This window comes from Mugil cephalus, chromosome 14 (assembly GCF_022458985.1).
Source record: "Mugil cephalus isolate CIBA_MC_2020 chromosome 14, CIBA_Mcephalus_1.1, whole genome shotgun sequence".
Classification (NCBI taxonomy): domain Eukaryota; kingdom Metazoa; phylum Chordata; class Actinopteri; order Mugiliformes; family Mugilidae; genus Mugil; species Mugil cephalus.
The window spans coordinates 21,913-47,559 of NC_061783.1; the positions used below are offsets into that span (position 1 = coordinate 21,913).

A 25,647-nucleotide genomic window follows, 5' to 3' on the forward strand; every position below is an offset into this window, starting at 1 on the left:
TTTTTGTATTTTTTTTTGAACTATAGGTACTGTTTCCAAATAAATCGGCCCCTCCAATTTTCTGTAATAAATTTTGTCCCCCAATTGTCTATAGACCTCCTTCATGTATTGTTCCCTACTGAGTATAACTACTACACTTCCTTTATCCACTGGTTTTATTACTATTTACTTGCAATGCATTAATTCTCTCAATGCTTTGACCTCCCCACGTGTCAGATTGGGACTTTCACGTCCTGGCCAATAATGACTCTTAAATACCATATCATCGTTCTCCATTAGAGTTCTCGCAGCCAGTGGCAACTCATCCAATGGTGGCCTCCAGCCTGAAGGTGATACAAAAGGGGCCTTTACCCTGCTTCCTGTCTTAAAGTAATGGGCCAATTATTTCCGATGATATTCCTGAAAATGTCCGCTTGTAATTGTCCGCTTCTGATTTTATTATTAATGTCCAAAGTTGGAATAATGGGTTAATCCTTGTTCAATTAAATCAAATTGAGAGTGAGACAATTTGAATATTTCTTGGCCAAAATACATTCACATATCGTGACAGCTAGGGGTGTCACCCCCTCACTATCCCCTTCCACAAGACTTCGGGGATCTACCAGTTTTAAATGTGTAGCCCAATTGAAGTAACATTGCCGTCCTGTTTTAGGTGTCCAATGGAGGTTATCCTTTTCCGTCTCGAAATCCTCCTCCTTCAACAACGGATGTAAGGCATGTTGCGATGAATATGTGCATTCAACATTTTCAGCACCTCCTGCTCTCTCCAGGGCAAGGGCGAAGAATGTTTATCAGTGGGATCCATATTTCTGAATATGGAAAGGCCTTCCTTGCCGTCCGGCATGCAGCCTGTAGTTGCCTAATAGCCGTGGCTTTAGCGTTCTGTGCCCTGCAATTCAGCCCAAAAGACAGAACCACTTTTTCAACCCTCACGTGGTTGATGGCCTTCTCCAATATGGCCTGGGTTAGGGTTAGGGTTAGGGGTTAGGGGTTAGGGTTAGGGTTAGGGTAAGGGTTAGGGTTAGGGTTAGGATAGGGACCTCAAGCCCTTCTCCTCGAAAAGGAGAAGGGGGGAGCACGGTCTATCCGTCCTGGGAAGTCCCCGTAACCCTGGCCCCATCTGTAGGGGGGGCGGCGTCTCCTCCCATAATGGACAGTGGTCCACTGTCCATCCATGTCGGATGTATGTTTGTTTTGTTTTGTCTTTAAATGTTTTTTAATTTTTTAGTTTGTAAAATATGAACTAATCAAAGAAAAGCGCTATCCCAAAATGGGGATAGGATAAAAAACTCAAATTGGCCTCAAAAAGTAATAAAAAACTAAAAGAGGAGACAAATTGTCTTTAAAAATAAGATAAAAGTTTTATTTAAGTTTAAATTATTACAAAATACAAAAAAAAGTGTGCCCAAACGACGTTTCGGCCACGTGGGGCCTTCTTCAGGTTGTGGCACACTTTAAAACGAAAATCTGAATGTGGCTGACAAGAGGAGGATGTTGTCCGTCCGAGCGTCAAAGCAGAAATGAGCTTTCTCGCTCTTGGCGCTCCTTTTATACCCTCTGTTCCCTTTCATGAATTTATCGCCTAAATGTTTCAAATGAATTTTAAAAGTTTCCCTATGACCCTGCCCACTGTTTTTTAAACCCCATAATGCCCAAATAAGTGTTTTTAATGTAATTTCTATCATGAATTAACTGGTAGATATATATATATTATGAATTTATTAATAGTTTTTTAGTGTTTTTTTAATAGTTTTTAATAATAAATCAATTCTGAAAAATAGTTTTAACTCCTATAATTATTGTTGTAAATAGTATTTTAGCCCCATTAATTATATATTTATATTTTTGATATCATGAATAAAATATATTAATTAGGGTTAGGGCTGGGGATGAATTGGTTAGGGTTGGGGCCAGGTGATGAATTGGTTAGGGTTAGGGCCAAATGTTTGGGTTAGGGCTATGAAAACTAATGTTAGGGTTAGGGCCAATTGTTAGGGTTAGGGCTGGGGGATGAATTGGTTAGGGTTAGAGCCGGGGGATGAATTGGTTAGGGTTAGGGTTAGGGGTTAGGGGTTAGGGTTAGGGTTAGGGGTTAGGGTTAGGGGTTAGGGTTAGGGGTTAGGGGTTAGGGGTTAGGGTAAGGGTTAGGGTTAGGGGTTAGGGTTAGGGGTTAGGGTTAGGGTTAGGGGTTAGGGTAAGGGTTAGGGTTAGAGGGTTAGGGTTAGAGGGTTAGGGTAGGGTTAGGGGTTAGGGTTAGGGGTTAGGGTTAGGTTGGGTTAGGGTTATGGTTAGGGGTTAGGGTTAGGGGTTAGGGTTAGGGTTTAGGGTAAGGGTTAGGGTTAGGGGTTAGGGTTGGGGTTAGGGGTTAGGGGTTAGGGTTAGGGGTTAGGGTTAGGGCTAGGGTTTCAAACATCTGACATTGGACTACACAGAAGGAGCACATCCCTGCAAGGTCTAACCCTGTTTCTTCGCGAGGATTCAGAGAACTTCTTCAGGACATGCTTGGTGAGTACAATAGGAGGCTCAACATATCTATCCAGACAAGAGGATAGATATAATCGCTTAGACTGTGTGTGCATTAAAAAGAAACAAACGCACGGTAGGGTACGGAATAATTGTGTACACCACTGGAAAGTTTATCAGATGACTAAGCAGAATGAATCCCATTTACTACCATTCATTAGAGTGAAGCTTATTAAATTAAAAAAATGTTTGCCTCTTGTCTGGATCAGGGTCCAGAGGCTAATAACCAAAGGGGAAAAAAATGGTAGAAGCATCACTCTATGTTGCTTTTGTCTACATGCAGACATGCATGGCAAACTTTTTTGTTTTGTTTTTATGGGTGTTTTATTCAGTTGGATAATTCTTCCTATTTTCAATGTTAAATTGTATGCTGACATTGTGACATTGTTTTTTTTATATTATATAAACTGTTGTGTTGTGAACTGCACAGGTGTTTTTACAGGTTTTGCGTATTTCTGTTTGACACAGCCACTTGAGATATGTCAGCAATGTTGTTGCTGTTTTACAATTGTAATACACTGCTCAATGACTTGTATATGAAATGGTAAAAATGTTTCGAATGTATTTGATCATAGGTCAATAACACTTGGAAGTTATTATTGTTATGGAGCTACTTGTTCTGCACTTTGCTGTAGTAAGACAACAATTCTCTGCTGCTACTGTTAAATTGTTAAATGGAACAATTTCCAATTATTTCAATAAAGTATGAAGTAAACTTTAAACTTTTTTTTGTATTCTGTAAAATGCAATTTTAAATGTTATTAACCTTAACTTGAAATGTTAACTTAACAACCCTAACTTACTTTTTTGAGTGAGTAAAATTCTTAGTTGGTATAACGCTAACCTTTAAGTTTTACTAATGGAGAAAACTACTTTATCTGGAAAAAAAGATTATTAGTTGGCCAAACTGTTGAAAACATAGACTTGGCACAAGTCTAACTTTCAAGTTTGTCTCATAAGGGAAAATGTAAAAACAAAACAATATGAGTTTTTGGTTGGGCTCAAAACTCAAACTTTTTGAGTTTTCTCAACTTTTTCATTTTTACAGTGTCTGTATCTTGATGACTAAATGTAACACAAACCAAACCCAGGAGACATGGACTCAAACACCCACAGCCATGGCACAAAACTTTCGGAAAGCTCTCTCCTGCTCTATCACATAGGTCAGAGTCAAAACTCAGTTAGTGATATATTTCTTTTTTCATTGAAATTGTAGATTAATGACAATCGTGTGCCACAAAACTTAAAATAACGGATTGCTTCAACTGGCGAATGTGAGCAGGTTCCTGCTTGGCCCAACAAGCCTCAGCAACACTCTGCGAAAAGGTCTGTTTAGTGACCTTTCTGACCTTACAACACCACACACCACACGCTGGTGGGACAAAACTTTCTGAATTCTCCGGAGCATCTCTCTGACATATAGCAAATTCACACTGTTGGCACGTTGCTTTATATTGCACCTCCAACAAAAGATCAACAAACTCTTATATACCCACATACAATGTGTCTTAAATGAGGCCCACGTACACAAATTCCACATCTTTATTACAACATTTAGATCCAACATATTCCTGGAAAGGTCTCAAGTGTTGAATCAAGCTACCTCAGACCCAGCACTATGGTGCATACCTGAACAGAAACTAGATGGTGCCAATTTTTTTTTTTACCAAAACACAAAAAACATACACTGAAACACTCACACGCACGGCACAAAATGATTCAGAAACTTCTCTCCCTGCTCAATCACATATGTCCAAAACAAAGTATCAGTAACTGATAGGTTCACATTTCGTTTGTCACTGAAATTGCAGATTAATGACAATCACGCAAAATTTAGTGCAAAGGATATCTTCCGCCTGGCGAATTTAAGAACATTAAAGGCAATTTAACAACACATATTGGTGGGACAAAAACTTTCTGAATACGCGTCTCTCTGATATGTTCGTTGGCATGTTGCTTTAACTTACACCTCCAATAAAAGACACACAAATATTAGTAGCCCACAGATAAAGTTTTGAGTTTTCAGGAAGGAACCATTCATAAGACTTTAAAGGCAAGGAATTCCCAAGGGATGTTACTTCAGAGAGAGATGGAATTCATAACACTTTTCAAAGAGCCTAAAAGAATGTCCCCTTCCAAAAGATAATATCCAAACTACACAAAGGTCTTCAAAATCTTGGCCATACTTTAGATATTAAGGAAAGATGAGAAACAGAGGGGGCCTCACATTCTCACAGCAGTGGTTAGCGACCAGCTCTCCCTCCTGGAGGGAATTCAGCTGGAAAAATTAGTCTTGATTCTTTTGTTCTCCAGCTCAAAAGATCCACTAGTATAACCAGACTGCTTGTTGGAGGTCCTATAGCAAATCATTTTCACATGTTTTGAGGCTGGGGGCTGTTTTTAAAAGGAAAATCTTTGATTTGAATACATAAAGTAAGACAAATAACTTTTGAAAGTATTTTTAGTTGTATCTATAAAGACTCTGACCAGAAAAGAAAGACAAACCAACAAAAATATATTTTGGAGAGAATTACATTCAAACCAATGAACTAAACTGATGTTTTTGAAGAGAACTGGCCTGAATGGCTCAGCTATGTGTTAACCTGAGACCTGATTTTATATAGAATCACAACGATAAGGTCCAATTAATAACAAATGATTTTTTCTTCCCCTTTAATTTCAAGCAGCATCTTTATCCTTATGTGTGATGTGTTTATGTATGATGCTGTTGTTGTACTTAGTGCACAAATCCTCCCTTTGTCATGTTATGTTTTGTTGTCTTGTTCCCAGTTACCGCATACGTACAGTATGTGTATTTACGGAAAGAAAGCTAATAAAAAGTAAATAAAAAAAGTTTAATTTCATTAGAAAGGGATCAATATCTTGGGCTTAACATGCTCAGCGGACACCTGGATGTCTCAGTGAGGCAAACAGTCATTCTCTTGCATGGAATCTACTGCATTCCATAGTTTCCATTACATTTAGCATAACAAATGATGAAATGAGTTTAATTGCATTAGTCTGGAGTTAGGCAACTTCAGACAGAAAACAAATGCGATGTTTGGACTGCACTGACATGCAGCCATCTTCCACATAATATTCAACTGAAATACATGGAACCTACTCAAAAAAAAACAACAACGATATTTTTATCCAGGGATCGAATTTAATAGTGGCTTTTGGCGGAGCCCCATTTTACAGTGCACCCCACAACTTTCCAATTCACATGCATAAGCTTTTAACAATCCAATTGTGGATCAGTAACAGGATTACTGAGGAAAACACTCTATTACCACAGCAATGCGATTAATACTGTCATAAACATTTCACATGACAATAGTCACAATAGCAACAACCCAAAAAGTATGCAAGAAATTAAATCACCATTGCACACATTTGGCTTCCACCCAGGTGCAAACGCCATACACACAACAAATAGTGCTGAATCAAGCTCCAATATCAAGTGGCTAGAGTGGTATCGATATCAAGTGACAATAAAACAAGGGGGAACGGCTATATCTTAGTTCAGAAACAGACTCATCACAACTCATTAAAAATACAGTAATGATAAATAGGACAACACCAGTCCAAACACACAAGCCATTCATTCTTTGATTCTTACCTTATTTCAGACACGATCACAGGGCCCATTGAACCTCTCTTTGGCTGTCCATACCCAGGGTACCCAGAATGTCAGGATGTTGAGAGGAGTTTTAACACCGTTATCCTGGTGGGATGTTTTGCAGTTCAAAGTCCCCAGATGGCCTGTTGGGCTTGACATGCAATTAAAACATTACTGGCTGTTCTTCAAAAAGGTATTTAATTAAAAAAATATTTAAAAAACAAAATATGATTGCTAATATTCAAAAACAAAACTTGTGTAACAAAGCGTGCCTTCACAGCCACAGAAGTTCCTTTCCCTCTCTGTGGACTAATCTCCTAGCTATATATGTATATATATATGTATATATGTATATATGTACACACACAATTAAGCATCACTACCATACGTGGCTGGCCAGCTAAGACTTATTAAGAGTTATTGTGCTGTCTGGTGTTTGTGATTTCTAATTTCTATTGCTTGGTTATTAGAAATGACAAAGATTATTTTGAGGGAACAATAAAAGAATTATTCAAATATAGTCACATTGAATGTATTTTTGATAAATTCTTCTTTTAATAAGTACATTCTTTAACTACACAAAGCAGTGTTTTGCTAGTTACTTTAATTATAAGTTAAGTTGGTTGCTAAGTTGATAGCAAGAATCAATATGATGTCGCAGTTAACGTTAGCATTCTATGTTAGCTAACGTTAGCAAATCCATTTCACAATAGACGTTTCGAAATGATATCATAAAGAGCTGTTTTTACACCGGCAGGTATTTGTTGGACCATTGTCCGAGTAACATGTGCAGATATAATATATATATATATAAATATATATATATATATATATATATATATATATATATATATACACTAATTAAGCATCACTACCATAGGTGGCTGGCCAGCTAAGACTTATTAAGAGTTATTGTACTGTTTGGTGTTTGTGATTTCTAATTTCTATTGCTTGGTTATTAGAAATGACAAAGATATTTTGAGGGAACAAGAATTATTATAGTCGCATTGAATGTATTTTTGATAAATTCTTCTTTTAATAAGTACATTCTTTAACTACACAAAGCAGTTTTGCTAGTTACTTTTAATTATAAGTTAAGTTTTTTGCTAAGTTGATAGCAAGAATCAATATGATGTCGCAGTTAACGTTAGCATTCTATGTCAGCTAACGTTAGCAAATGCATCACTAGCCCGATAAGAACACTTAGCTCAAAGTGACTTTCACGAAACTTACCACTAAAACAAAGTATTTTGCTGGCCGTATTCTCGTCTGCCCACGTCTGCTTCGGCTCGGCAGACTCAGCTCCACACAGCTCTCTTCATTGCTCAGGCCTTCGTATCGGACCTTCTGTGCTTGTCTTCGTATCAGGTCTGTGCCGTCCACCTTCGCCAACTTTGAGTCGGTAAAATAAAATAAAGCAAACGTGGGGAACAACACGATTTTAAGTCAACCTTCGATTCTTTTCATGTTGACAGTGTATAGCAGCGTAATTGGGCAGTTATTTGAAAACCTTGATTCTGATTGGTCAAACTGAATGCACCTCGTCTGCGTCTGTGTCAGCGGAAATTGCACCTGCAATTGTGATTGTGTGCATCATAAATAGTGAGCTGAAGAATCCTGCTATACATGCAAATGAAGATAATATATAATATTTGGTCATGCACAGGTGCAGCGCCCTTGTATAGGCAATTGTAAGGGCCCACACATTATCATCTACGATGATAATTGAATATCTAGGATGATATCTTAAATATGGTTGGGGGAAAAAACTAAGAGTCCTGAGGAAAAACTACCAACTCGTTGGTATGTTTCACGCCAACCCGGTCTCATGGCGGATCATGAAACTGTGACATTTCGTGCTTTCAGGAGGACTGTCAATATGACATTGTACAAAGAAGGAGTTACATTTTATTTCATTTCTGAACCATAATTACATCCAAATAGAACTCTGCATAAGTTTTGCATGACTTTCACAGTAAGGATTACAGCAGTGTTCTGTGAAATATACTCAAAGCAATTTACTGCAATTTCACATCTGTGATATCACAATGCATTGTTTTAAAAACACAAATGTGTACTGTAACTTTACAGCTTTAATGACAAAGCAATTACCATGATATTACAGTGGTAATATGAAAAGGTTGTCAAAAGGTTGTAATTCCCCAGTAATTACATTACTGGGGAATTACAACCTTTTGCTCTACATCATGACAACAAGGCCCTGTACTTTCACAGTATGTACTGTGAAAGTAATGTACAACTTGACAGTAATTTACTTTAAATTTGCAATGTATATTGTGGAAGTCAGCCAGTAATTTACTGTGAAGATAATGCAGATAAAGCTTCCATTTACTGTGGATTTACAATCATTGTACAAATACAATTCACCTGTGCTTTTTCCCATATCAAGCCCTAATAGATTTATAATCCAAACTTCTTTGTCCCACCATACATTTTTTAAGCCATTTTTAGCCAGGGTGCCTCAAGTTAGGTTTGCCTGAGGCAAAGTAGGCCGCCACTCAAATGCATCTTCACGCAATTGGCCAGTTGGTAAATTAAACCAAACCCTGTTGAAAGTATGACAAACACATCCTTTTCAATAAAAGGTCTGAAAGCATTTTGTTCTGCTTTTAAAGGAAATTTACACTCTACTTGATTCAATACATTCGCAGCACATATGGAATGTTGTGTTTGGAGAACTTGGAATTCGGGAACTTGGAGTACTTGGATCGGGTGCAGAGACCAACTCCATATTAATAGTAACTAGTCCTAGAAGGCACAAAAACAATTTATTAATTAAGATAGAGCAAGATGTAGGGCTATGGTCGATAGACTACGTGCTTAACTGTAGTCCTGCTCCAGTACTTCCTGGAGGAAGCTTACACATTGGTAAGTACCTCTGACCAATGAACGATATTTATCATCTCATCTTAAATCAATGCTATTGTGTTGTGCTATGTTACAGCCATGTGCCACTGCTGTGGACATTAATACTGCAGAACTCCCCAGCACCCCCTGCTTGATCATTCAAGGTAATGTTACTCTGATCTAGTGTAAACATTTGTATAGCCCTTTGTATCTGAAGCAGATCTCAAAGTGCTCATAACACATAATGTTATATCTTTTCATTTCAGGTGACATGATGAAGCCCTCTGGAAGGCTTACATGTAATGATGGGCCCACACCCTTTATTGTTACACGGAGTAGCTGCTTTCTTCAGCAGCTATTACGTCTTCAACCTCGAGTGTTCTGCCACTGGATCGTCGACGCTGGAGTTCATTCAAAGGTATTTTATAAAGATCACATCTGACCTTGTAATTCACATTATAGTACAGGCTTCCAACTCAATGACTGTCTTGAGGTCTAAAATGCTGACATAGGAGGTACCTGAGGCTAGCCTGGTGAGACCATTCCTGATCTCGCAAACTCATATTCAATTTCACTCTGCAGATTAGTCTGGGTATCTGCACATGTTACTCTGACAATGGTCCAACAAATACCTGCCTGTGCAAAAACAGGTCTTTATGATATCATTTCGAAACGTCTATTGTGAAATGGATTTGCTAACGTTAGCTAACATAGAATGCTAACGTTAACTGCGACATCATATTGATTCTTGCTATCAACTTAGCAACCAACTTAACTTATAATTAAAAGTAACTAGCAAAACACTGCTATGTGTAGTTAAAGAATGTACTTATTAAAAGAAGAATTTATCAAAAATACATTCAATGTGACTATATTTGAATAATTCTTTTATTGTTCCCTCAAAATAATCTTTGTCATTTCTAATAACCAAGCAATAGAAATATAGGAGATTAGTCCACAGAGAGGGAAAGGAAATTCTGTGGCTGTGAAGGCATGCTTTGTTACACAAGCTTTGTTTTTGAATATTAGCAATCATATTTTGTTTTTTAAATATTTTTTTATTAAATACCTTTTTGAAGAACAGCCAGTAATGTTTTAATTGCATATCAAGCCCAACAGGCCATCTGGGGACTTTGAACTGCAAAACATCCCACCAGGATAAACGGTGTTAAAACTCCTATCAACATCCTGACATTCTGGGTACCCTGGGTATGGACAGCCAAAGAGAGGTTCAATGGGCCCTGTGATCATGTCTGAATTAAGGTAAGAATCATAGAATGAATGGCTTGTGTGTTTGGACTGGTGTTGTCCTATTTATCATTACTGTATTTTTAATGAGTTGTGATGAGTCTGTTTCTGTACTAAGATATAGCCGTTCCCCTTTGTTTTATTGTCACTTGATATCGATACCACTCTAGCCACTTGATATTGGAGCTTGTTTCAGCACTGTTTGTTGTGTGTATGGCGTTTGCACCTGGGTGGAAGCCAAATGTTTGCAATGGTGATTTAAATTCTTGCATACTTTTTGGGTTGTTGCTATTGTGACTACTGTCATGTGAAATGTTTATGACAGTATTAATCGCATTGCTGTGGTAATAGAGTGTTTTCCTCAGTAATCCTGTTACTGATCCACAATTGGATTGTTAAAAGCTTATGCATGTGAATTGGAAAGTCGTGGGGTGCACTGTAAAATGGGGCTCCGCCAAAAGCCACTGTTTAATTTGATCCTGGATAAAAATACCGTTGTTGTTTTTTTGAGTAGGTTCCATGTATTTCAGTTGAATATTATGTGGAGGATGGCTGCATGTCAGTGCAGTCCAAACATCGCATTTGTTTTCTGTCTGAAGTTGCCTAATGTTCCAGACTATGCAATTAAACTCATTTCATCATTTGTTATGCTAAATGTAATGGAAACTATGGAATGCAGTAGATTCCGTGCAAGAGAATGACTGTTTGCCTCACTGAGACATCCAGGTGTCCGCTGAGCATGTTAAGCCCGAGATATTGATCCCTTTCTAATGAAATTAAACTTTTTTTATTTACTTTTTATTAGCTTTCTTTCCGTAAAATACACATACTGTACGTATGCGGTAACTGGGAACAAGACAACAAAAAAAAAACATGACAAAGGGAGGATTTGTGCACTAAGTACAACAACAGCGTCATACATAAACACATCACACATAAGGAAAAAGATGCTGCTTGAAATTCAAAGGGAAGAAAAAAACATTGTTATTAAGGGGACCTTATCGTTGTGATTCTATATAAAAATCAGGTCTCAGGTTAAACACATAGCTGAGCCATTCAGGCCAGTTCTCTTCAAAAACATCAGTTTAGTTCAGTTTGGATATTATCTTTTGAAGGGGACATTCTTGTAGGCTCTTTGAAAAGTGTGCACGTGCACACTCACTCCAGGGTCCAGGGTGTATGCCCCCTCTTTTATCCAATTTCTCCTGCAGTGATCTGTGATTGCTTGATTTTAAATTTTCCTGTTCTGCTTTTCCCCGCTGTCCCCTGTTTGCATTCTTTTTTGTGTTAATTTCTCCATGTGTAGAATGATCTTCCAGTTTCTCCAATGTATGTTTTTGGGCATGTTTATGTTTTGCACGATATTTCATAGATGATGTTGCATTTTTTGTCCAGTTCTATTTTGTAGTCTCGTCCAGTAGTCTTAACACTTAAACAGTGTTACACAATAATAAGACTAAAGCCCTTGAGGATTAACAAGCCAAGAGAACAGCAAATGTCAACAAATGGGCACAACAAAACCATCAATACAGATGTATGTTGCGGAAAGTGCTTCTTTTGTGGTTCCACCCCAGTGCATGTCCACACGTTCAGTTGAAAACAAATAATGAGTTTATCAAATGTAGTCTTATCAAAGCTAAAACGTGGCAAATGGATTAATCAGCTGCTTTTGACATATCTTGTCATCAGGGCACAACGAGATAGGTAGCTAATAACTTGCTCCACCTCCTCACCAACCGCTGTCCGTGCTCCTGGTTCTTGCCACTTCATTTGATCTATGAGTGTTGATATCGCAAAAGGCTACATACCATTGTTATGCATCATCAAATTCTATGTTAATATTGCTATTGTAAACATTGACAATGCACTGACAGCTCCTAGAGGACCGGAAGGACACTGGCAGCTTTGCTGAGGAAGGGTCAAAATTCGCAAGCTACATTGATGGCAAAGAACTGAGGTTTGCCGACATGCAGTGACTTCCATCACCTCTTCATCCAATTGTAAAGCCTTCTCGGATCTCTCCCTTGCTGCTGTTCACTGGGAGTTCCTACACTTTCCTTTCCCTGTGCCTGTGACATAGACAATAAATATAAATTAAAAGGAAAGCAATGGGGTCCACTAAAAAGGTCATTGCTTCTCTTAATTCAATTTCAGTAACAATTCAGTAATACAGCTAATCTGAAAACATTATAAATATAACTTCCATTTTCACTGCTTTTTGGATGGTAAATATGGCAACTTAACTGACATTTGCTACAAAGAGCCCCTCAAAAAAGAAAAGAAAGAAAAATAGACAGATCCATTAATCACGTAAGAATATAAATTATTAATAAAAACACTGAAAAAAAGAGCACCCTCCACTTTGGCTAAAGTGATACAATTTTCCATCAACAGAAACAGGCAACATTTCAGGCTAGCAGGTTGGACAGGGGAATTCAAGACAGCAGAGTTGGGTTTCCTCAAACCAAGAGTAGGAAAACTGCACTGCAGTGTAATCTTGATATGTCCACACTACAATGTAAAGAGAATTGTACATTTTTGGTTGTTGTCTGCTGAAATACAGCTTTTTAATATGATGAAGAACAAATATACTTACTCTTCCTCCACACTTGTGCAGTGCTCCATTAACGTTACAAAGACCTTTCTGGAAGACGGGAGAAATTATATTCAGTTCCTGAAAGGAGCTCAGAAGGTCCAGTGTGTACAAAGCAGACACATTAAGAGTCCACTACTTCTGACATGTTCTACACAAATATAGTGGATGATGCAAGTCATAACACCCTTGGAACACAATCCAAATAAACAACATCATGAATACTTAACAATTCAATTCAGTTCAATTCAATTTTATTTATATAGTGTCTATAACAATACAAATTGTCTCAAGATGCTTTCCAAAAAAAATTTAAAAAACTCCATAGCAAGCCTGAGGGCTACGGTGGCAAGGAAAAACTGTGGCAGTTTGAGAGTATAAGAGGATTCATGGGCAGGTTGGTGAATTTTTCATCGAGGTAGGAGTGGACAGCTGCAAGCCGTGAAGACTGGGGCAGATGTAGTTTATGGAGCTCCATGGGTCTGATACACAGCACTCCAGGCCATGAAGACTGGGCTGGTTAATGAAACCACGACAGCAGGTGTAGCTTAGCTCAGATATTCAGCACTCCAGACAAGAGACCCTTACAATGATGTTCTAGTCTTACAGAGAGTTTTTTTTTTCTTTTTATATATATATATATATATATATATATATAAGTTAATAAACTATCTTCCCAGGCTATGTGAGCTTCTTCAGATTTAGTGGAATGCCAAATTCCTACCATATTTCGAACTGCCTGCTTTGAACTACTCATCAGATCGATCTATTTAGTTTGACTGAAATGTGGCTGCAGGATGATGAATATGTCAGTTTAAATGAGTCCACGCCACCTAGTCATAGCAACTATGAGTTTCTACGCGATTTAGTGCTTAGAACAGATAAAGTCATCATAGTAGATGACTTTAACATCCATACTGATGTTAGCAGTGACAGTCTTAGCTCTTCATATATGTCATTATTAGATTCAATTGGCTTTTCTCAGAATGTAAATGGATCAAGTCACTGTTTCAATCACACCTCTGATCTTGTTCTAACTTACGGCATAGAAACTGAAGGTCTGACAATATATTCTCATAACTCTCCTTTGTCTGATAATTTCCTTGTTACATTTGAATTCACAATATGGGATTACACTGAAATTAGAAAGACATTTCCTAACTAGATATAAGGAATTAATTCCTTCAGTATTTACCTCAGTGCCTTATGTCAGAGATGTGGACGCCAGCAACCACAATCTAACTCCAACACAAAAACATTATTTTGTTGATAGTACGACAGCATCACTCAGTACAACTTTAAATGGAATTGCTCCTCTGAAAAAGGTGATAAATGGGAGGAGGGTAGCTCCATGGTATAATTCACAGTCATGTAGTTCAAAGCAAAGTTCGAAAAGATGGGAAGAATTTGGCATTCCACTAGTTCTCACATAGCCTGGAAAGATAGTTTATTAACTTACGAAAAAAAAAAATCTCTGTAAGATTAGAGCACTCTTTCAAGTCATGTGTTCTTTCTAACAAAGGGCTCTGCTCTCATTCAGTGCGTGGACAACCTCCTCGTTTGTGCACCCACAGAGGAACAGTGTCGCTCTGACTCACTCTCCTTTTGCGTCACTTATCTGCAGAAGAACACAAGGTAAGTCTGTCAAAACCTCAGTGGGTACAGGAAAAGATTATTATTCTGGGCTGCGTTCTCACTGCTGAAGACAAAATCCTATCAACCAAACGCATAGAAACCATCCCAGATTACTCCAACCTGGAATAGCCACCCAAACGAAACACAGTTCAATCCCCAAGCATGTATGGGCATGTAACAAAAATGAAAACCGCGTATGTCCACTTCAGTGCTTCTGTTAATTTAAACCACTTCAACCAAACCACACAAAAAGGTGTCCCCTGAAAAGCAGAGACTCTGCTGATTACAAAGATATGTGTCTCATCACTGTGCGAAAACTCAGTGAGCTAGCCCCGAAGAGTAGAGAAAAAAAAAATCCCCACACGAAACTGTATGTTTTATCTTTGCTGTTTGTGGTCAAAAGTTGTATTAAATTTATATTGAAAATGAGGTGTGACTCTTGGTTCGATATACTATCTTTGGGTTAACTTCATTCATCGACGTAATAAAGAGTAGATACAGTATGTGTAATCTGACGAGAGAAATGAAGCGTCACTGCATTTAATCAATCATAACTCTGAATTTGCAGCCAAGTAAAACAGACGAGTATTTTACCTGGCTCTGTGAAATCAAGTGCTTGGTTGTGGCACAACCAATCATGTGAAATATGAATTCATGAATGAAAAACAAGGCAAAGGATGAGAATTAAATTAATGATACATATATATATATATTAAAAAAATTAAAAAACAAAACAAAACACTGTCCTCTTTAATCCTGAGCAAAACAATGTAAAATGGGCCACATTTACTAACATTTCTAGACTAATGTGGATGTGCTGAGCTCCTTTTCCTGATGAGTACACTCATTGTAATATGAGCTTTAAAATTGTATTGAATTTTAAAATCAGTCAAACTTCCACCAAGCAACATCACACAGGAAGAACAAAATGCAATTAAATCTTTAAAAAGGAGACAAAACCATTCCCTCCTGCCGGCCGATAAAAGAAGAAAAAACAGTCATCAATGGACACAAAAAACATATGAAAAACAGATGGAATCCATGTTAGGGGACAGGAACACTACAAAATACTGAAAAAGAACCCCACGGAAGAAAAGAAAAGGACCTGAAATCATTACTAAAACCTTTACTACAAAGTAACAAAATAACACGGGACGCATATGAACACCTGATACCCACAGCCAACATCACCCCCCATATATACGGAACAACAAAATTCACAAAAAAGACACCCCTCTCCGCCCAATATTTGACAGTATCGGATCAGTAACATACAACCTCCCAAAAGCACTGATTGAAATCATCAAACCCCTCCTCAGTACAACAGAAGTTGTTTTGAGTTTTTGCAATGTTGCAAAAAAAACAAACAAAACAAAAAACAACTGGCACAAGAACTCAACAGCATAAGAGTAGAAAAAGATGAAATATTCATATCACACGACGTGTTATCACTAGTCACAAAACCCCCAGTTGACGTCACATTACACATCGTACAGGAACGACTCAAGGAACACCGAAACCCTCAAAAAACACACAAACCTGACAGTTGAAGATATTTCCACACTCTTACATTTTGTTGCTAAATCCACTTATTTTCAGTTTAAAGGAATCATATACAGACAGACAGAACGTTTCGCAATGGGAGATCCACTATCAGCAACAATGAGCAGTTTTCTCATGGAGGACCTGGAATCAAAAACCATCTACACAGCATCCACACACTGTAAACCCACACTGTGGAAAAGATACGTGGACGACATCTTGGAAAAAATAAAAGTCGGACACACACAATGTCCACACTATGGACAACACTGGAAACATAAAATTCACGCACGAAGAAGAACACAACCGGGACCATGTCGTTCCTCGATCTGAACATCCACCACAAAGAAGACGGCATCAAAAATCAGTGTTTACAGAAAACCCACTCACACGGACCAGTACCTCCTCTGACATCAGAAACCCACAGCACACAATCACTCAGTCTCAGAACACTCTATCAACAGGCCAACATCATCACGGAAGATAAAGACAGACAGGAAGAGGAAAGACACATAGAACACGCACTCACACTTTGTCAATTTTAATACAATACAATAAACAAAAAGAGAGAACGAAGAAACACACTCAGAAAACAGAGGACCAATACAAAGACACAAATCCTGATACTTATGTGAGTTGATTTTCTATCCCAACCCTAATACACTATACACTTAAGCTGATCAGGTCGGACACGCTCTCTGGAGACACGCCCACTGGAGACTCTCCACAATACACCTAGCGCAAGATAGAAACAGACACACCAGTGCATGCACACACACATCAAGAGGGGGGAATAATTGTGTACACCACTGGAAAGTTTATCAGATGACTAAGCAGAATGAATCCCATTTACTACCGTTCATTAGAGTGAAGCTAATTAAATTAAAAAAATGTTATCCTCTTGTCTGGATCAGGGTCGAGAGGCTAATAACCAAAGGGGAAAAAAATGGTAGAAGCATCACTCTATGTTGCTTTTGTCTACATGCAGACATGCATGGCAAACTTTTTTGTTTTGTTTTTATGGGTGTTTTATTCAGTTGGATAATTCTGCCCAATTTACAATGTTAAATTGTATGCTGACATTGTGACATTGATTTTTTTTTATATTATATAAACTGTTGTGTTGTGAACTGCACAGGTGTTTTTACAGGTTTTGCGTATTTCTGTTTGACACAGCCACTTGAGATATGTCAGCAATTTTGTTGCTGTTGTTACAACCACTTGAGATATGTCAGCAATTTTGTTGCTGTTGTTACAATTGTAATACACTGCTCAATGACTTGTATATGAAATGGTAAAAATGTTTCGAATGTATTTGATCATAGGTCAATAACACTTGGAAGTTATTATTGTTATGGAGCTACTTGTTCTGCACTTTGCTGTAGTAAGACAGCAATTCTCTGCTGCTACTGTTAAATTGTTAATGGAACAATTTCCAATTATTTCAATAAAGTATGAAGTAAACTTTAAATTGTTTTGTATTCTGTGAAATGCAATTTTAAAATGTTATTAACCTTAACTTGAAATGTTAACTTAAAAACCCTAACTTACTTTTTTGAGTGAGTAAAATTCTTAGTTGGTATAACGCTAACCTTAAGTTTTACTAATGGAGAAAAACTACTTTAAACTGAACAAAAGATTATTAGTTGGCCAAAACTGTTTGAAAACATAGACTTGGCACAAGTCTAACTTTCAGTTTGTCTCAAAAGGAAAATGTAAAAACAAAACAATATGAGTTTTGGTTGGGCTCAAAACTCAACATTGATTGCAATAAGTTGCCTTGAAATTTTGAGTTTTCTCAACTTTTTTCATTTTTACAGTGTCTGTATCTTGACGACTAAAATGCAACACAAACCAAACCCAGGAGACATGGACTCAAACACCCACAGCCATGCACAAAAACTTTCGGAAAGCTCTCTCCCTGCTCTATCACATAGGTCAGAGTCAAAACTCGTTAGTGATATATTTCTTTTTCATTGAAATTGTAGATTAATGACAATCGTGTGCACAAACTTAAAAATAACGGATTGCTTCAACTGGCAAATGTGAGCAGGTTCCTGCTTGGCCCAACAAGCCTCAGCAACACTCTGCAAAAAGGTCTGTTTAGTGACCTTTCCGACCTTACAACACAACACGCTGGTGGGACAAAACTTTCTGAATTCTCCGGAGCATCTCTCTGACATATAGCAAATTCACACTGTTGGCAACGTTGCTTTATATTGCACCTCCAACAAAAGATCACCAAACTCTTATTACCCACATACAATGTGTCTTTAATGAGGCCAGTTACACAACTTCCTCATCTTTAGTACAACATTTAGATCCAACATATTCTGGAAAGGTCTCAGTGTTGAATCAAGCACCTCAGACCCAGCGCTATGTGCATACCTGAACAGAACTAGATGATGCTATTTTTTTTACCAAAACCCACAAACATACACTGAAACACTCACACGCACGGCACAAAATGATTTTAGAAACTTCTCTCCCTGCTCAATCACATTGTCCAAAACAAAGTATCAGTAACTGATAGGTTCACATTTTTTGTCACTGAAATTGCGGATTAATGACAATCACGCAAACTTTAGTTGGTGAATAAATTAATAACAGAAAAGGTGAAGACAGAGGTCCAAACATTCATTCAAAATTTGAGCAGACATGTGAGTTGAATGTACAGATTTTTGAGAACATCGATCACAGACTTTTTTGATAGTCTTTGTTTAAACTGTGTCTTATTTTAACTACTTTCAGTCTCATTATTAATTCCACATTAAGGTGTCATTTCTTAAAGTTCAGATTAAAACTTAAATTTGAATTTTAAGTAACTGAATCTTAAATTAGTGCTTTTACCGCAGAACTTGTATTAATTAAGATTTTCTGTCTAGTTTTGAGTCTAATTTTAGTCTTTCAGAGCCAAGAACTTTGTGCTTATTTTAAGAATTCTAGTCAAGCAAACAAACCTCATTGCCAGATTTCTTTGCTTTCTATTTTAATCTATTTTAGCTTTCTATTAGACTATTAGTCTCAGACCAGCGCTATGTGCTATGTCTGAGCAGAAGTAAAGGGGGTGCCCATTTTGGAAAATATTACCTTGTCAGCCCTTGTATCTTGAGAACTAAAACACAACACAAACTAAACCAATAAAACATACACTGAAACAGCTACAGATATGACACAAAATGTTTCAGAAACCACTCTCCCTGCGTTATCACAGGGATGTTATATATTTCCCTACACAATATTATCTGGGAGATGTGCTTGGGCTACACAGTTCTTCTAATAGACTGTAAAGGCACCTTGTTTAATGATTTGCCTCCGCCAACTGACGTGACCGTAGTTTTTGTTGTTCTTGCTGCCTTTGCTACATTGTGATTCAGGATGCAGTTGAGTCAAGGGCCATTTCATTTTGGCTGTGTTTGTTTTTGTTTTGTTTTTTATTTGTGGGCCATGCAGTTGTCATCCAGCATGCTTATTTGTATTAAGTTGTATGTTGTTTGTGGTATAGAAATGGCATCTTAACATGATATGAAGCAGCAGGTTCTCTCAGGTTCAGTTGGCCTGCAATGAAATAATAATTTCATTGTTGCACAAATGGTCTTACTCTTAAAATAAGGCAAACACTCTTGTTATTCCACTGAATTTCATCATTTATTTATTGTAAAACATTTTGATGCTCTGGTTTCTGGTTCATTCTAAAAAACGAAGACTTTGCTTAGAATGATGACATAAAACAATGCAGTGTGTCTATGTAATATGTATTGTTTTGAGGCTGCAGCAGCATATACCGTTTAGTATGAGAGAAAGTAATTATTTTGGGAATTTCTTATATGACAGCATTCATGTTACTAAAACAAAGACTATCAAAAAAGCATCCAAGCCTTTTAGATTCATGTGATCGATGTTCTCAAAATTCATAAATTCGACTCACATGTCTTGCTCAAAGTTGAATGAATATTGGACCTCTGTCTTCACCTTTTCTATTTTATATCATTATATTATTCACTTTTGAATTGAATTGAACTGTCCCCTCATGGGATGTTGTGTCAAGGTGTTGTGGAAAATTTCAACAAATGAGGGTTGTTGAGAAGTTAGTAATGATTCAGTCTCAGTGATCACTTTTTGTTGGTTTGTTTGCAAATATTCTGCATGGACGGAGACACACACATACAGTAAAACTCATATATCAATAACTAAGGAAGTTAGAGTTTTGACTCTGACCTATGTTATAACGCAGGTAGATTGGTTTCTGAAACATTTTGTGCCATATCTGTAGCTGTTTCAGTGTATGTTTTATTGGTTTAGTTTGTGTTGTGTTTAGTTCTCAAGATACAAGGGCTGACAAGGTAATATTTTCCAAAACTAGGCAACCACCTACTTCTGCTCAGACATAGCACATAGCGCTGGGTCTGAGACTAATAGTCTAATAGAAAGCTAAAATAGATTAAAATAGAAAGCAAAGAAATCTGGCAATGAGGTTTGTTTGCTTGACTAGAATTCTTAAAATAAGCACAAAGTTCTTGGCTCTGAAAGACTAAAATTAGACTCAAAACTAGACAGAAATCTTAAAATTAATCAAGTTCTGCGGTAAAAGCACTAATTTAAGATTCAGTTACTTAAATTCAAATTTAAGTTTTAACTGAACTTTAAGAAATGACACCTTAATGTGGAATTAATAATGAGACTGAAAGTAGTTAAAATAAGACACAGTTTAAACAAAGACTATCAAAAAAGTCTGTGATCGATGTTCTCAAAAATCTGTACATTCAACTCACATGTCTTGCTCAAAGTTGAATGAATGTTGGACCTCTGTCTTCACCTTTTCTGTTATTAAATTATTCACCAACTAAAGTTTGTGTGATTGTCATTAATCCGCAATTTCAGTGACAAAAGAAATGTGAACCTATCAGTTACTGATACTTTGTTTTGGACATATGTGATTGAGCAGGGAGAGAAGTTTCTGAATCATTTTGTGCCGTGCGTGTGAGTGTTTCAGTGTATGTTTTTTTGGGTTTTGGTAAAAAAATAGGCATCATCTAGTTCTGTTCAGGTATGCCCCATAGCGCTGGGTCTGAGGTAGCTTGATTCAACACTGAGACCTTTCCAGGAATATGTTGGATCTAAATGTTGTACTAAAGATGAGGAAGTTGTGTAACTGGGCCTCATTAAAGACACATTGTATGTGGGTATATAAGAGTTTGGTGATCTTTATGTTGGAGGTCCAATATAAAGCAACGTGCCAACAGTGTGAATTTGCTATATGTCAGAGAGATGCTCCGGAGAATTCAGAAAGTTTTGTCCCACCAGTGTGGGTGTTGTAAGTCGGAAAGGTCACTAAACAGACCTTTTTCGCAGAGTGTTTTGCTGAGGCTTGTTGGGCCAAGCAGAAAACCCGCTCACATTTGCCCCGTTGAAGCAATCCGTTATTTTAAGTTTTTGTGGCACACGATTTGTCATTAATCTACAATTTCAATGAAAAAAGAAATATATCACTAACTGAGTTTTGACTCTGACTATGTATAGAGCAGGGATTTGAGCTTTCCGAAAGTTTTGTGCCATGGCTGTGGGTGTTTGAGTCCATGTCTCCTGGTTTGGTTTGTGTTGCATTTTAGTCGTCAGATACAGACACTGTAAAAATGAAAAAAGTTGAGAAAACTCAAAATTTCAAGGCAAATTATTGCAATCAATGTTTGAGTTTTGAGCCCAACCAAAAACTCATATTGTTTTGTTTTTACATTTTCCTTTTGAGACAAACTTGAAAAGTTAGACTTGTGCCAAGTCTATGTTTTCAAACAGTTTGGCCAACTAATAATCTTTTGTTCAGATAAAGTCGTTTTCTCCATTAGTAAAACTTAAAGGTTAGCGTTATACCAACTAAGAATTTTACTCACTCAAAAAAGTAAGTTAGGGTTGCTAAGTTAACATTTCAAGTTAAGGTTAATAACATTTAAAATTGCATTTACAGAATACAATAACAGTTTAAAGTTTACTTCATACTTTATTGAAATAATTGGAAAATTGTTCCATTTAACAATTTAACAGTAGCAGCAGAGAATTTGCTGTCTTACTTACAGCAAAGTGCAGAACAAGTAGCTCCATAACAATAATAACTTCCAAGTGTTATTGACCTATGATCAAATACTTCGAAACATTTTTTACCATTTCATATACAAGTCATTGAGCAGTGTATTACAATTGTAACAACAGCAACAACATTGCTGACATATCTCAAGTGGCTGTGTCAAACAGAAATACGCAAAACCTGTAAAAACACCTGTGCAGTTCACAACACAACAGTTTATTTTAATATAAAAAAAAACGAAAGTCACAATGTCAGCATACAATTTAACATTGAAAATAGGAAGAATTATCCAACTGAATAAAACACCCATAAAAACAAAACAAAAAAGTTTGCCATGCATGTCTGCATGTAGACAAAAGCAACATAGAGTGATGCTTCTACCATTTTTTACCCATTGGTTATTAGCCTCTCGACCCTGATCCAGACAAGAGGATAACATTTTTTTAATTTAATTAGCTTCACTCTAATGAACGGTAGTAAATGGGATTCATTCTGCTTAGTCATCTGATAAACTTTCCAGTGGTGTACACAATTATTCCCCCCTCTTGATGTGTGTGTGCATGCACTGGTGTGTCTGTTTCTATCTTGCGCTAGGTGTATTGTGGAGAGTCTCCAGTGGGCGTGTCTCCAGAGAGCGTGTCCGACCTGATCAGCTTAAGTGTATAGTGTATTAGGGTTGGGATAGAAAATCAACTCACATAAGTATCAGGATTTGTGTCTTTGTATTGGTCCTCTGTTTTCTGAGTGTGTTTCTTCGTTCTCTCTTTTTGTTTATTGTATTGTATTATATTGACAAAGTGTGAGTGCGTGTTCTATGTGTCTTTCCTCTTCCTGTCTGTCTTTATCTTCCGTGATGATGTTGGCCTGTTAGTAGAGTGTTCTGACGACTGAGTGATTGTGTGCTGTGGGATGTTCTGATGTCCAGAGGATGGGACTGGTCCGTGTGAGTGGGGTTTTCTGTAAACACTGATTTTTTGATGCCGTCTTCTTTGTGGTGGATGTTCAGAAACGAGGAACGACATGGTCCGGTTGTGTTCTTCTTCGTGCGTGAATTTTATGTTTCCAGTGTTGTCCATAGTGTGACATTGTGTGTGTCCGACTTTTATTTTTTCCAAGAATGACGTCCACGTAAACTTTTTCACAGTGTGGGTTTACAGAGTGTGGATGCTGTGTAGATGGTTTTGATTCCAGGTCCTACCATAAAGAGAAAAAACTGACTCATTGTTGCTGAAATGGATCTCCATTGCGAAAAACGTTCTGTCTGACTGTAATAGATTCCTTTAAACTGAAAAAGTGGATTAGCAACAAAATGTAAGAGTGTTGGAAATATCCTTCAAGGGGTGTTCAGGTTTGTGTGTTTTTTGAGGGTTTCGGTTTTTCCTTGAGTCGTTCCTGTACGATGTGTAATGTGACGTCAACTGGGGGTTTTGTGACTAGTGATAACACGTCGTGTGATATGAATATTTCATCTTTTTCTACTCTTATGCTGTTGAGTTCTTGTGCCAGTTGTTTTTTGTTTTGTTGTTTTTTTTTTGCAACATTGCAAAAACTCAAAACAACTTCTGTTGTACTGAGGAGGGGTTTGATGATTTCAATCAGTGCTTTTGGGAGGTTGTATGTTACTGATCCGATACTGTCAACTATTGGGCGGAGAGGGGTGTCTTTTTGTGAATTTTGTTGTTCCGTATATATGGGGTGTGATGTTGGCTGTGGGTATCAGGTGTTCATATGCGTCCCGTGTTATTTTGTTACTTTGTAGTAAAGGGTTTTTGTAATGATTTCAGGGTCCTTTTCTTTTCTTCGTGGGGTTCTTTTTCAGTATTTTGTAGGTGTTCCTGTCCCTCAACATGGATTCCATCTGTTTTCATATGTTTTTGTGTCCATGATGACTGTTGTTCTTCTTTTATCGGCCGGCAGGATGGTAATGGTTTTGTCTCCTTTTAACGATTTAATTGCATTTTGTTCTTCCTGTGTGGTGTTGCTTGGTGGAAGTTTGACTGATTTTAAAATTCAATACAATTTTATAAAACTCATATTACAATGAGTGTACTCATCAGGAAAAGGAGCTCAGCACATCCACATTAGTCTAGAAATGTTAGTAAATGTGGCCCATTTTACATTGTTTTGCTCAGGATAAAGAGGACAGTGTTTTGTTTTGTTTTTTAATTTTTTTAATATATATATATATGTATCATTAATTTAATTCTCATCCTTTGCCTTGTTTTTCATTCATGAACTCATATTTCACATGATTGGTTGTGCCACAACCAAGCACTTGATTTCACAGAGCCAGGTAAAATACTTGCCTGTTTTACTTGGCTGCTAATTCAGAGTTATGATTGATTAAATGCGGTGACGCTTCATTTCTCTCGTCAGATTACACATGCTGTATCTACTCTTTATTACGTCGATGAATAAGGTTAACCCAAAGATAGTATATCGAACCAAGAGTCACACCTCATTTTCAATATAAATTTAATACAACTTTTGACCACAAACAGCAAAGATAAAACATACAGTTTCGTGTGGGAATTTTTTTTTTCTCTACTCTTCGGGGGCTAGCTCACTGAGTTTTCGCACAGTGATGAGACACATATCTTTGTAATCAGCAGAGTCTCTGATTTCAGGGGACACCTTGTTTGTGTGGTTTGTTGAAGTGGTGAAATTAACAGAAGCACTGAAGTGGACATACGCGGTTTTCATTTTTGTTACATGCCCATACATGCTTGGGGATTGAACTGTGTTTCGTTTGGGTGGCTATTCCAGGTTGGAGTAATCTGGGATGGTTTCTATGCGTTTGGTTGATAGGATTTTGTCTTCAGCAGTGAGAACACAGCCCGAATAATAATCTTTTCCTGTACCCACTGAGGTTTTACAGACTTACCTTGTGTTCTTCTGCAGATAAGTGACGCAAGGAGAGTGAGTCAGAGCGACACTGTTCCTCTGTGGGTGCACAAACGAGGAGGTTGTCCACGCACTGAATGAGAGCAGAGCCCTTTGTTAGAAAGAACACATGACTTGAAAGAGTGCTCTAATCTTACAGAGATTTTTTTTTTCCTAAGTTTATAAACTATCTTTCCAGGCTATGTGAGAACTAGTGGAATGCCAAATTCTTCCCATCTTTTCGAACTTTGCTTTGAACTACATGACTGTGAATTATACCATGGAGCTACCCTCCTCCGATTTATCACCATTTTCAGAGGAGCAATTCCATTTAAAGTTGTACTGAGTGATGCTGTCGTACTATCAACAAAATAATGTTTTTGTGTTGGAGTTAGATTGTGGTTGCTGGCATCCACATCTCTGACATAAGGCACTGAGGTAAATACATGAAGGAATTATTCCTTATATCTAGTTAGGAAAGTCTTTCTCATTTCAGTGTAATCCCATATTGTGAATTCAAATGTAACAAGGAAATTATCAGACAAAGGAGAGTTATGAGAATATATTGTCAGACCTTCAGTTTCTATGCCGTAGTTAGAACAAGATCAGAGGTGTGATTGAAACAGTGACTTGATCCATTACATTCTGAGAAAA

At 37.4% G+C, this 25,647-nt stretch overlaps 1 protein-coding gene and 2 long non-coding RNA genes across 3 annotated transcripts in view; 1 reads left to right on the forward strand and 2 right to left on the reverse strand.

Moving 5' to 3' along the window:
- LOC125019741 (CMP-N-acetylneuraminate-beta-galactosamide-alpha-2,3-sialyltransferase 1-like) overlaps positions 1–844 on the reverse strand; it is a 10,230-nt gene extending 9,386 nt beyond the window's left edge. The window contains exon 1 of the mRNA XM_047604704.1: positions 755–844. Within this exon, the coding sequence (XP_047460660.1) occupies positions 755–844 (90 nt within the window). The remainder of the gene's footprint in view (positions 1–754) is intronic.
- Positions 845–2,420: 1,576 nt separating this feature from the next.
- LOC125019467 lies at positions 2,421–25,549 on the forward strand. Its single transcript, XR_007114072.1, has 5 exons — positions 2,421–2,505; positions 9,111–9,177; positions 9,280–9,431; positions 10,125–10,276; positions 25,012–25,549. It is a non-coding gene; the product is annotated as an uncharacterized LOC125019467 (long non-coding RNA).
- LOC125019466 lies at positions 5,657–10,187 on the reverse strand. Its single transcript, XR_007114071.1, has 3 exons — positions 10,083–10,187; positions 7,379–8,914; positions 5,657–6,296 (listed from the first exon to the last, which is right to left on the reverse strand). It is a non-coding gene; the product is annotated as an uncharacterized LOC125019466 (long non-coding RNA).
- Positions 25,550–25,647: the final 98 nt, after the last annotated feature.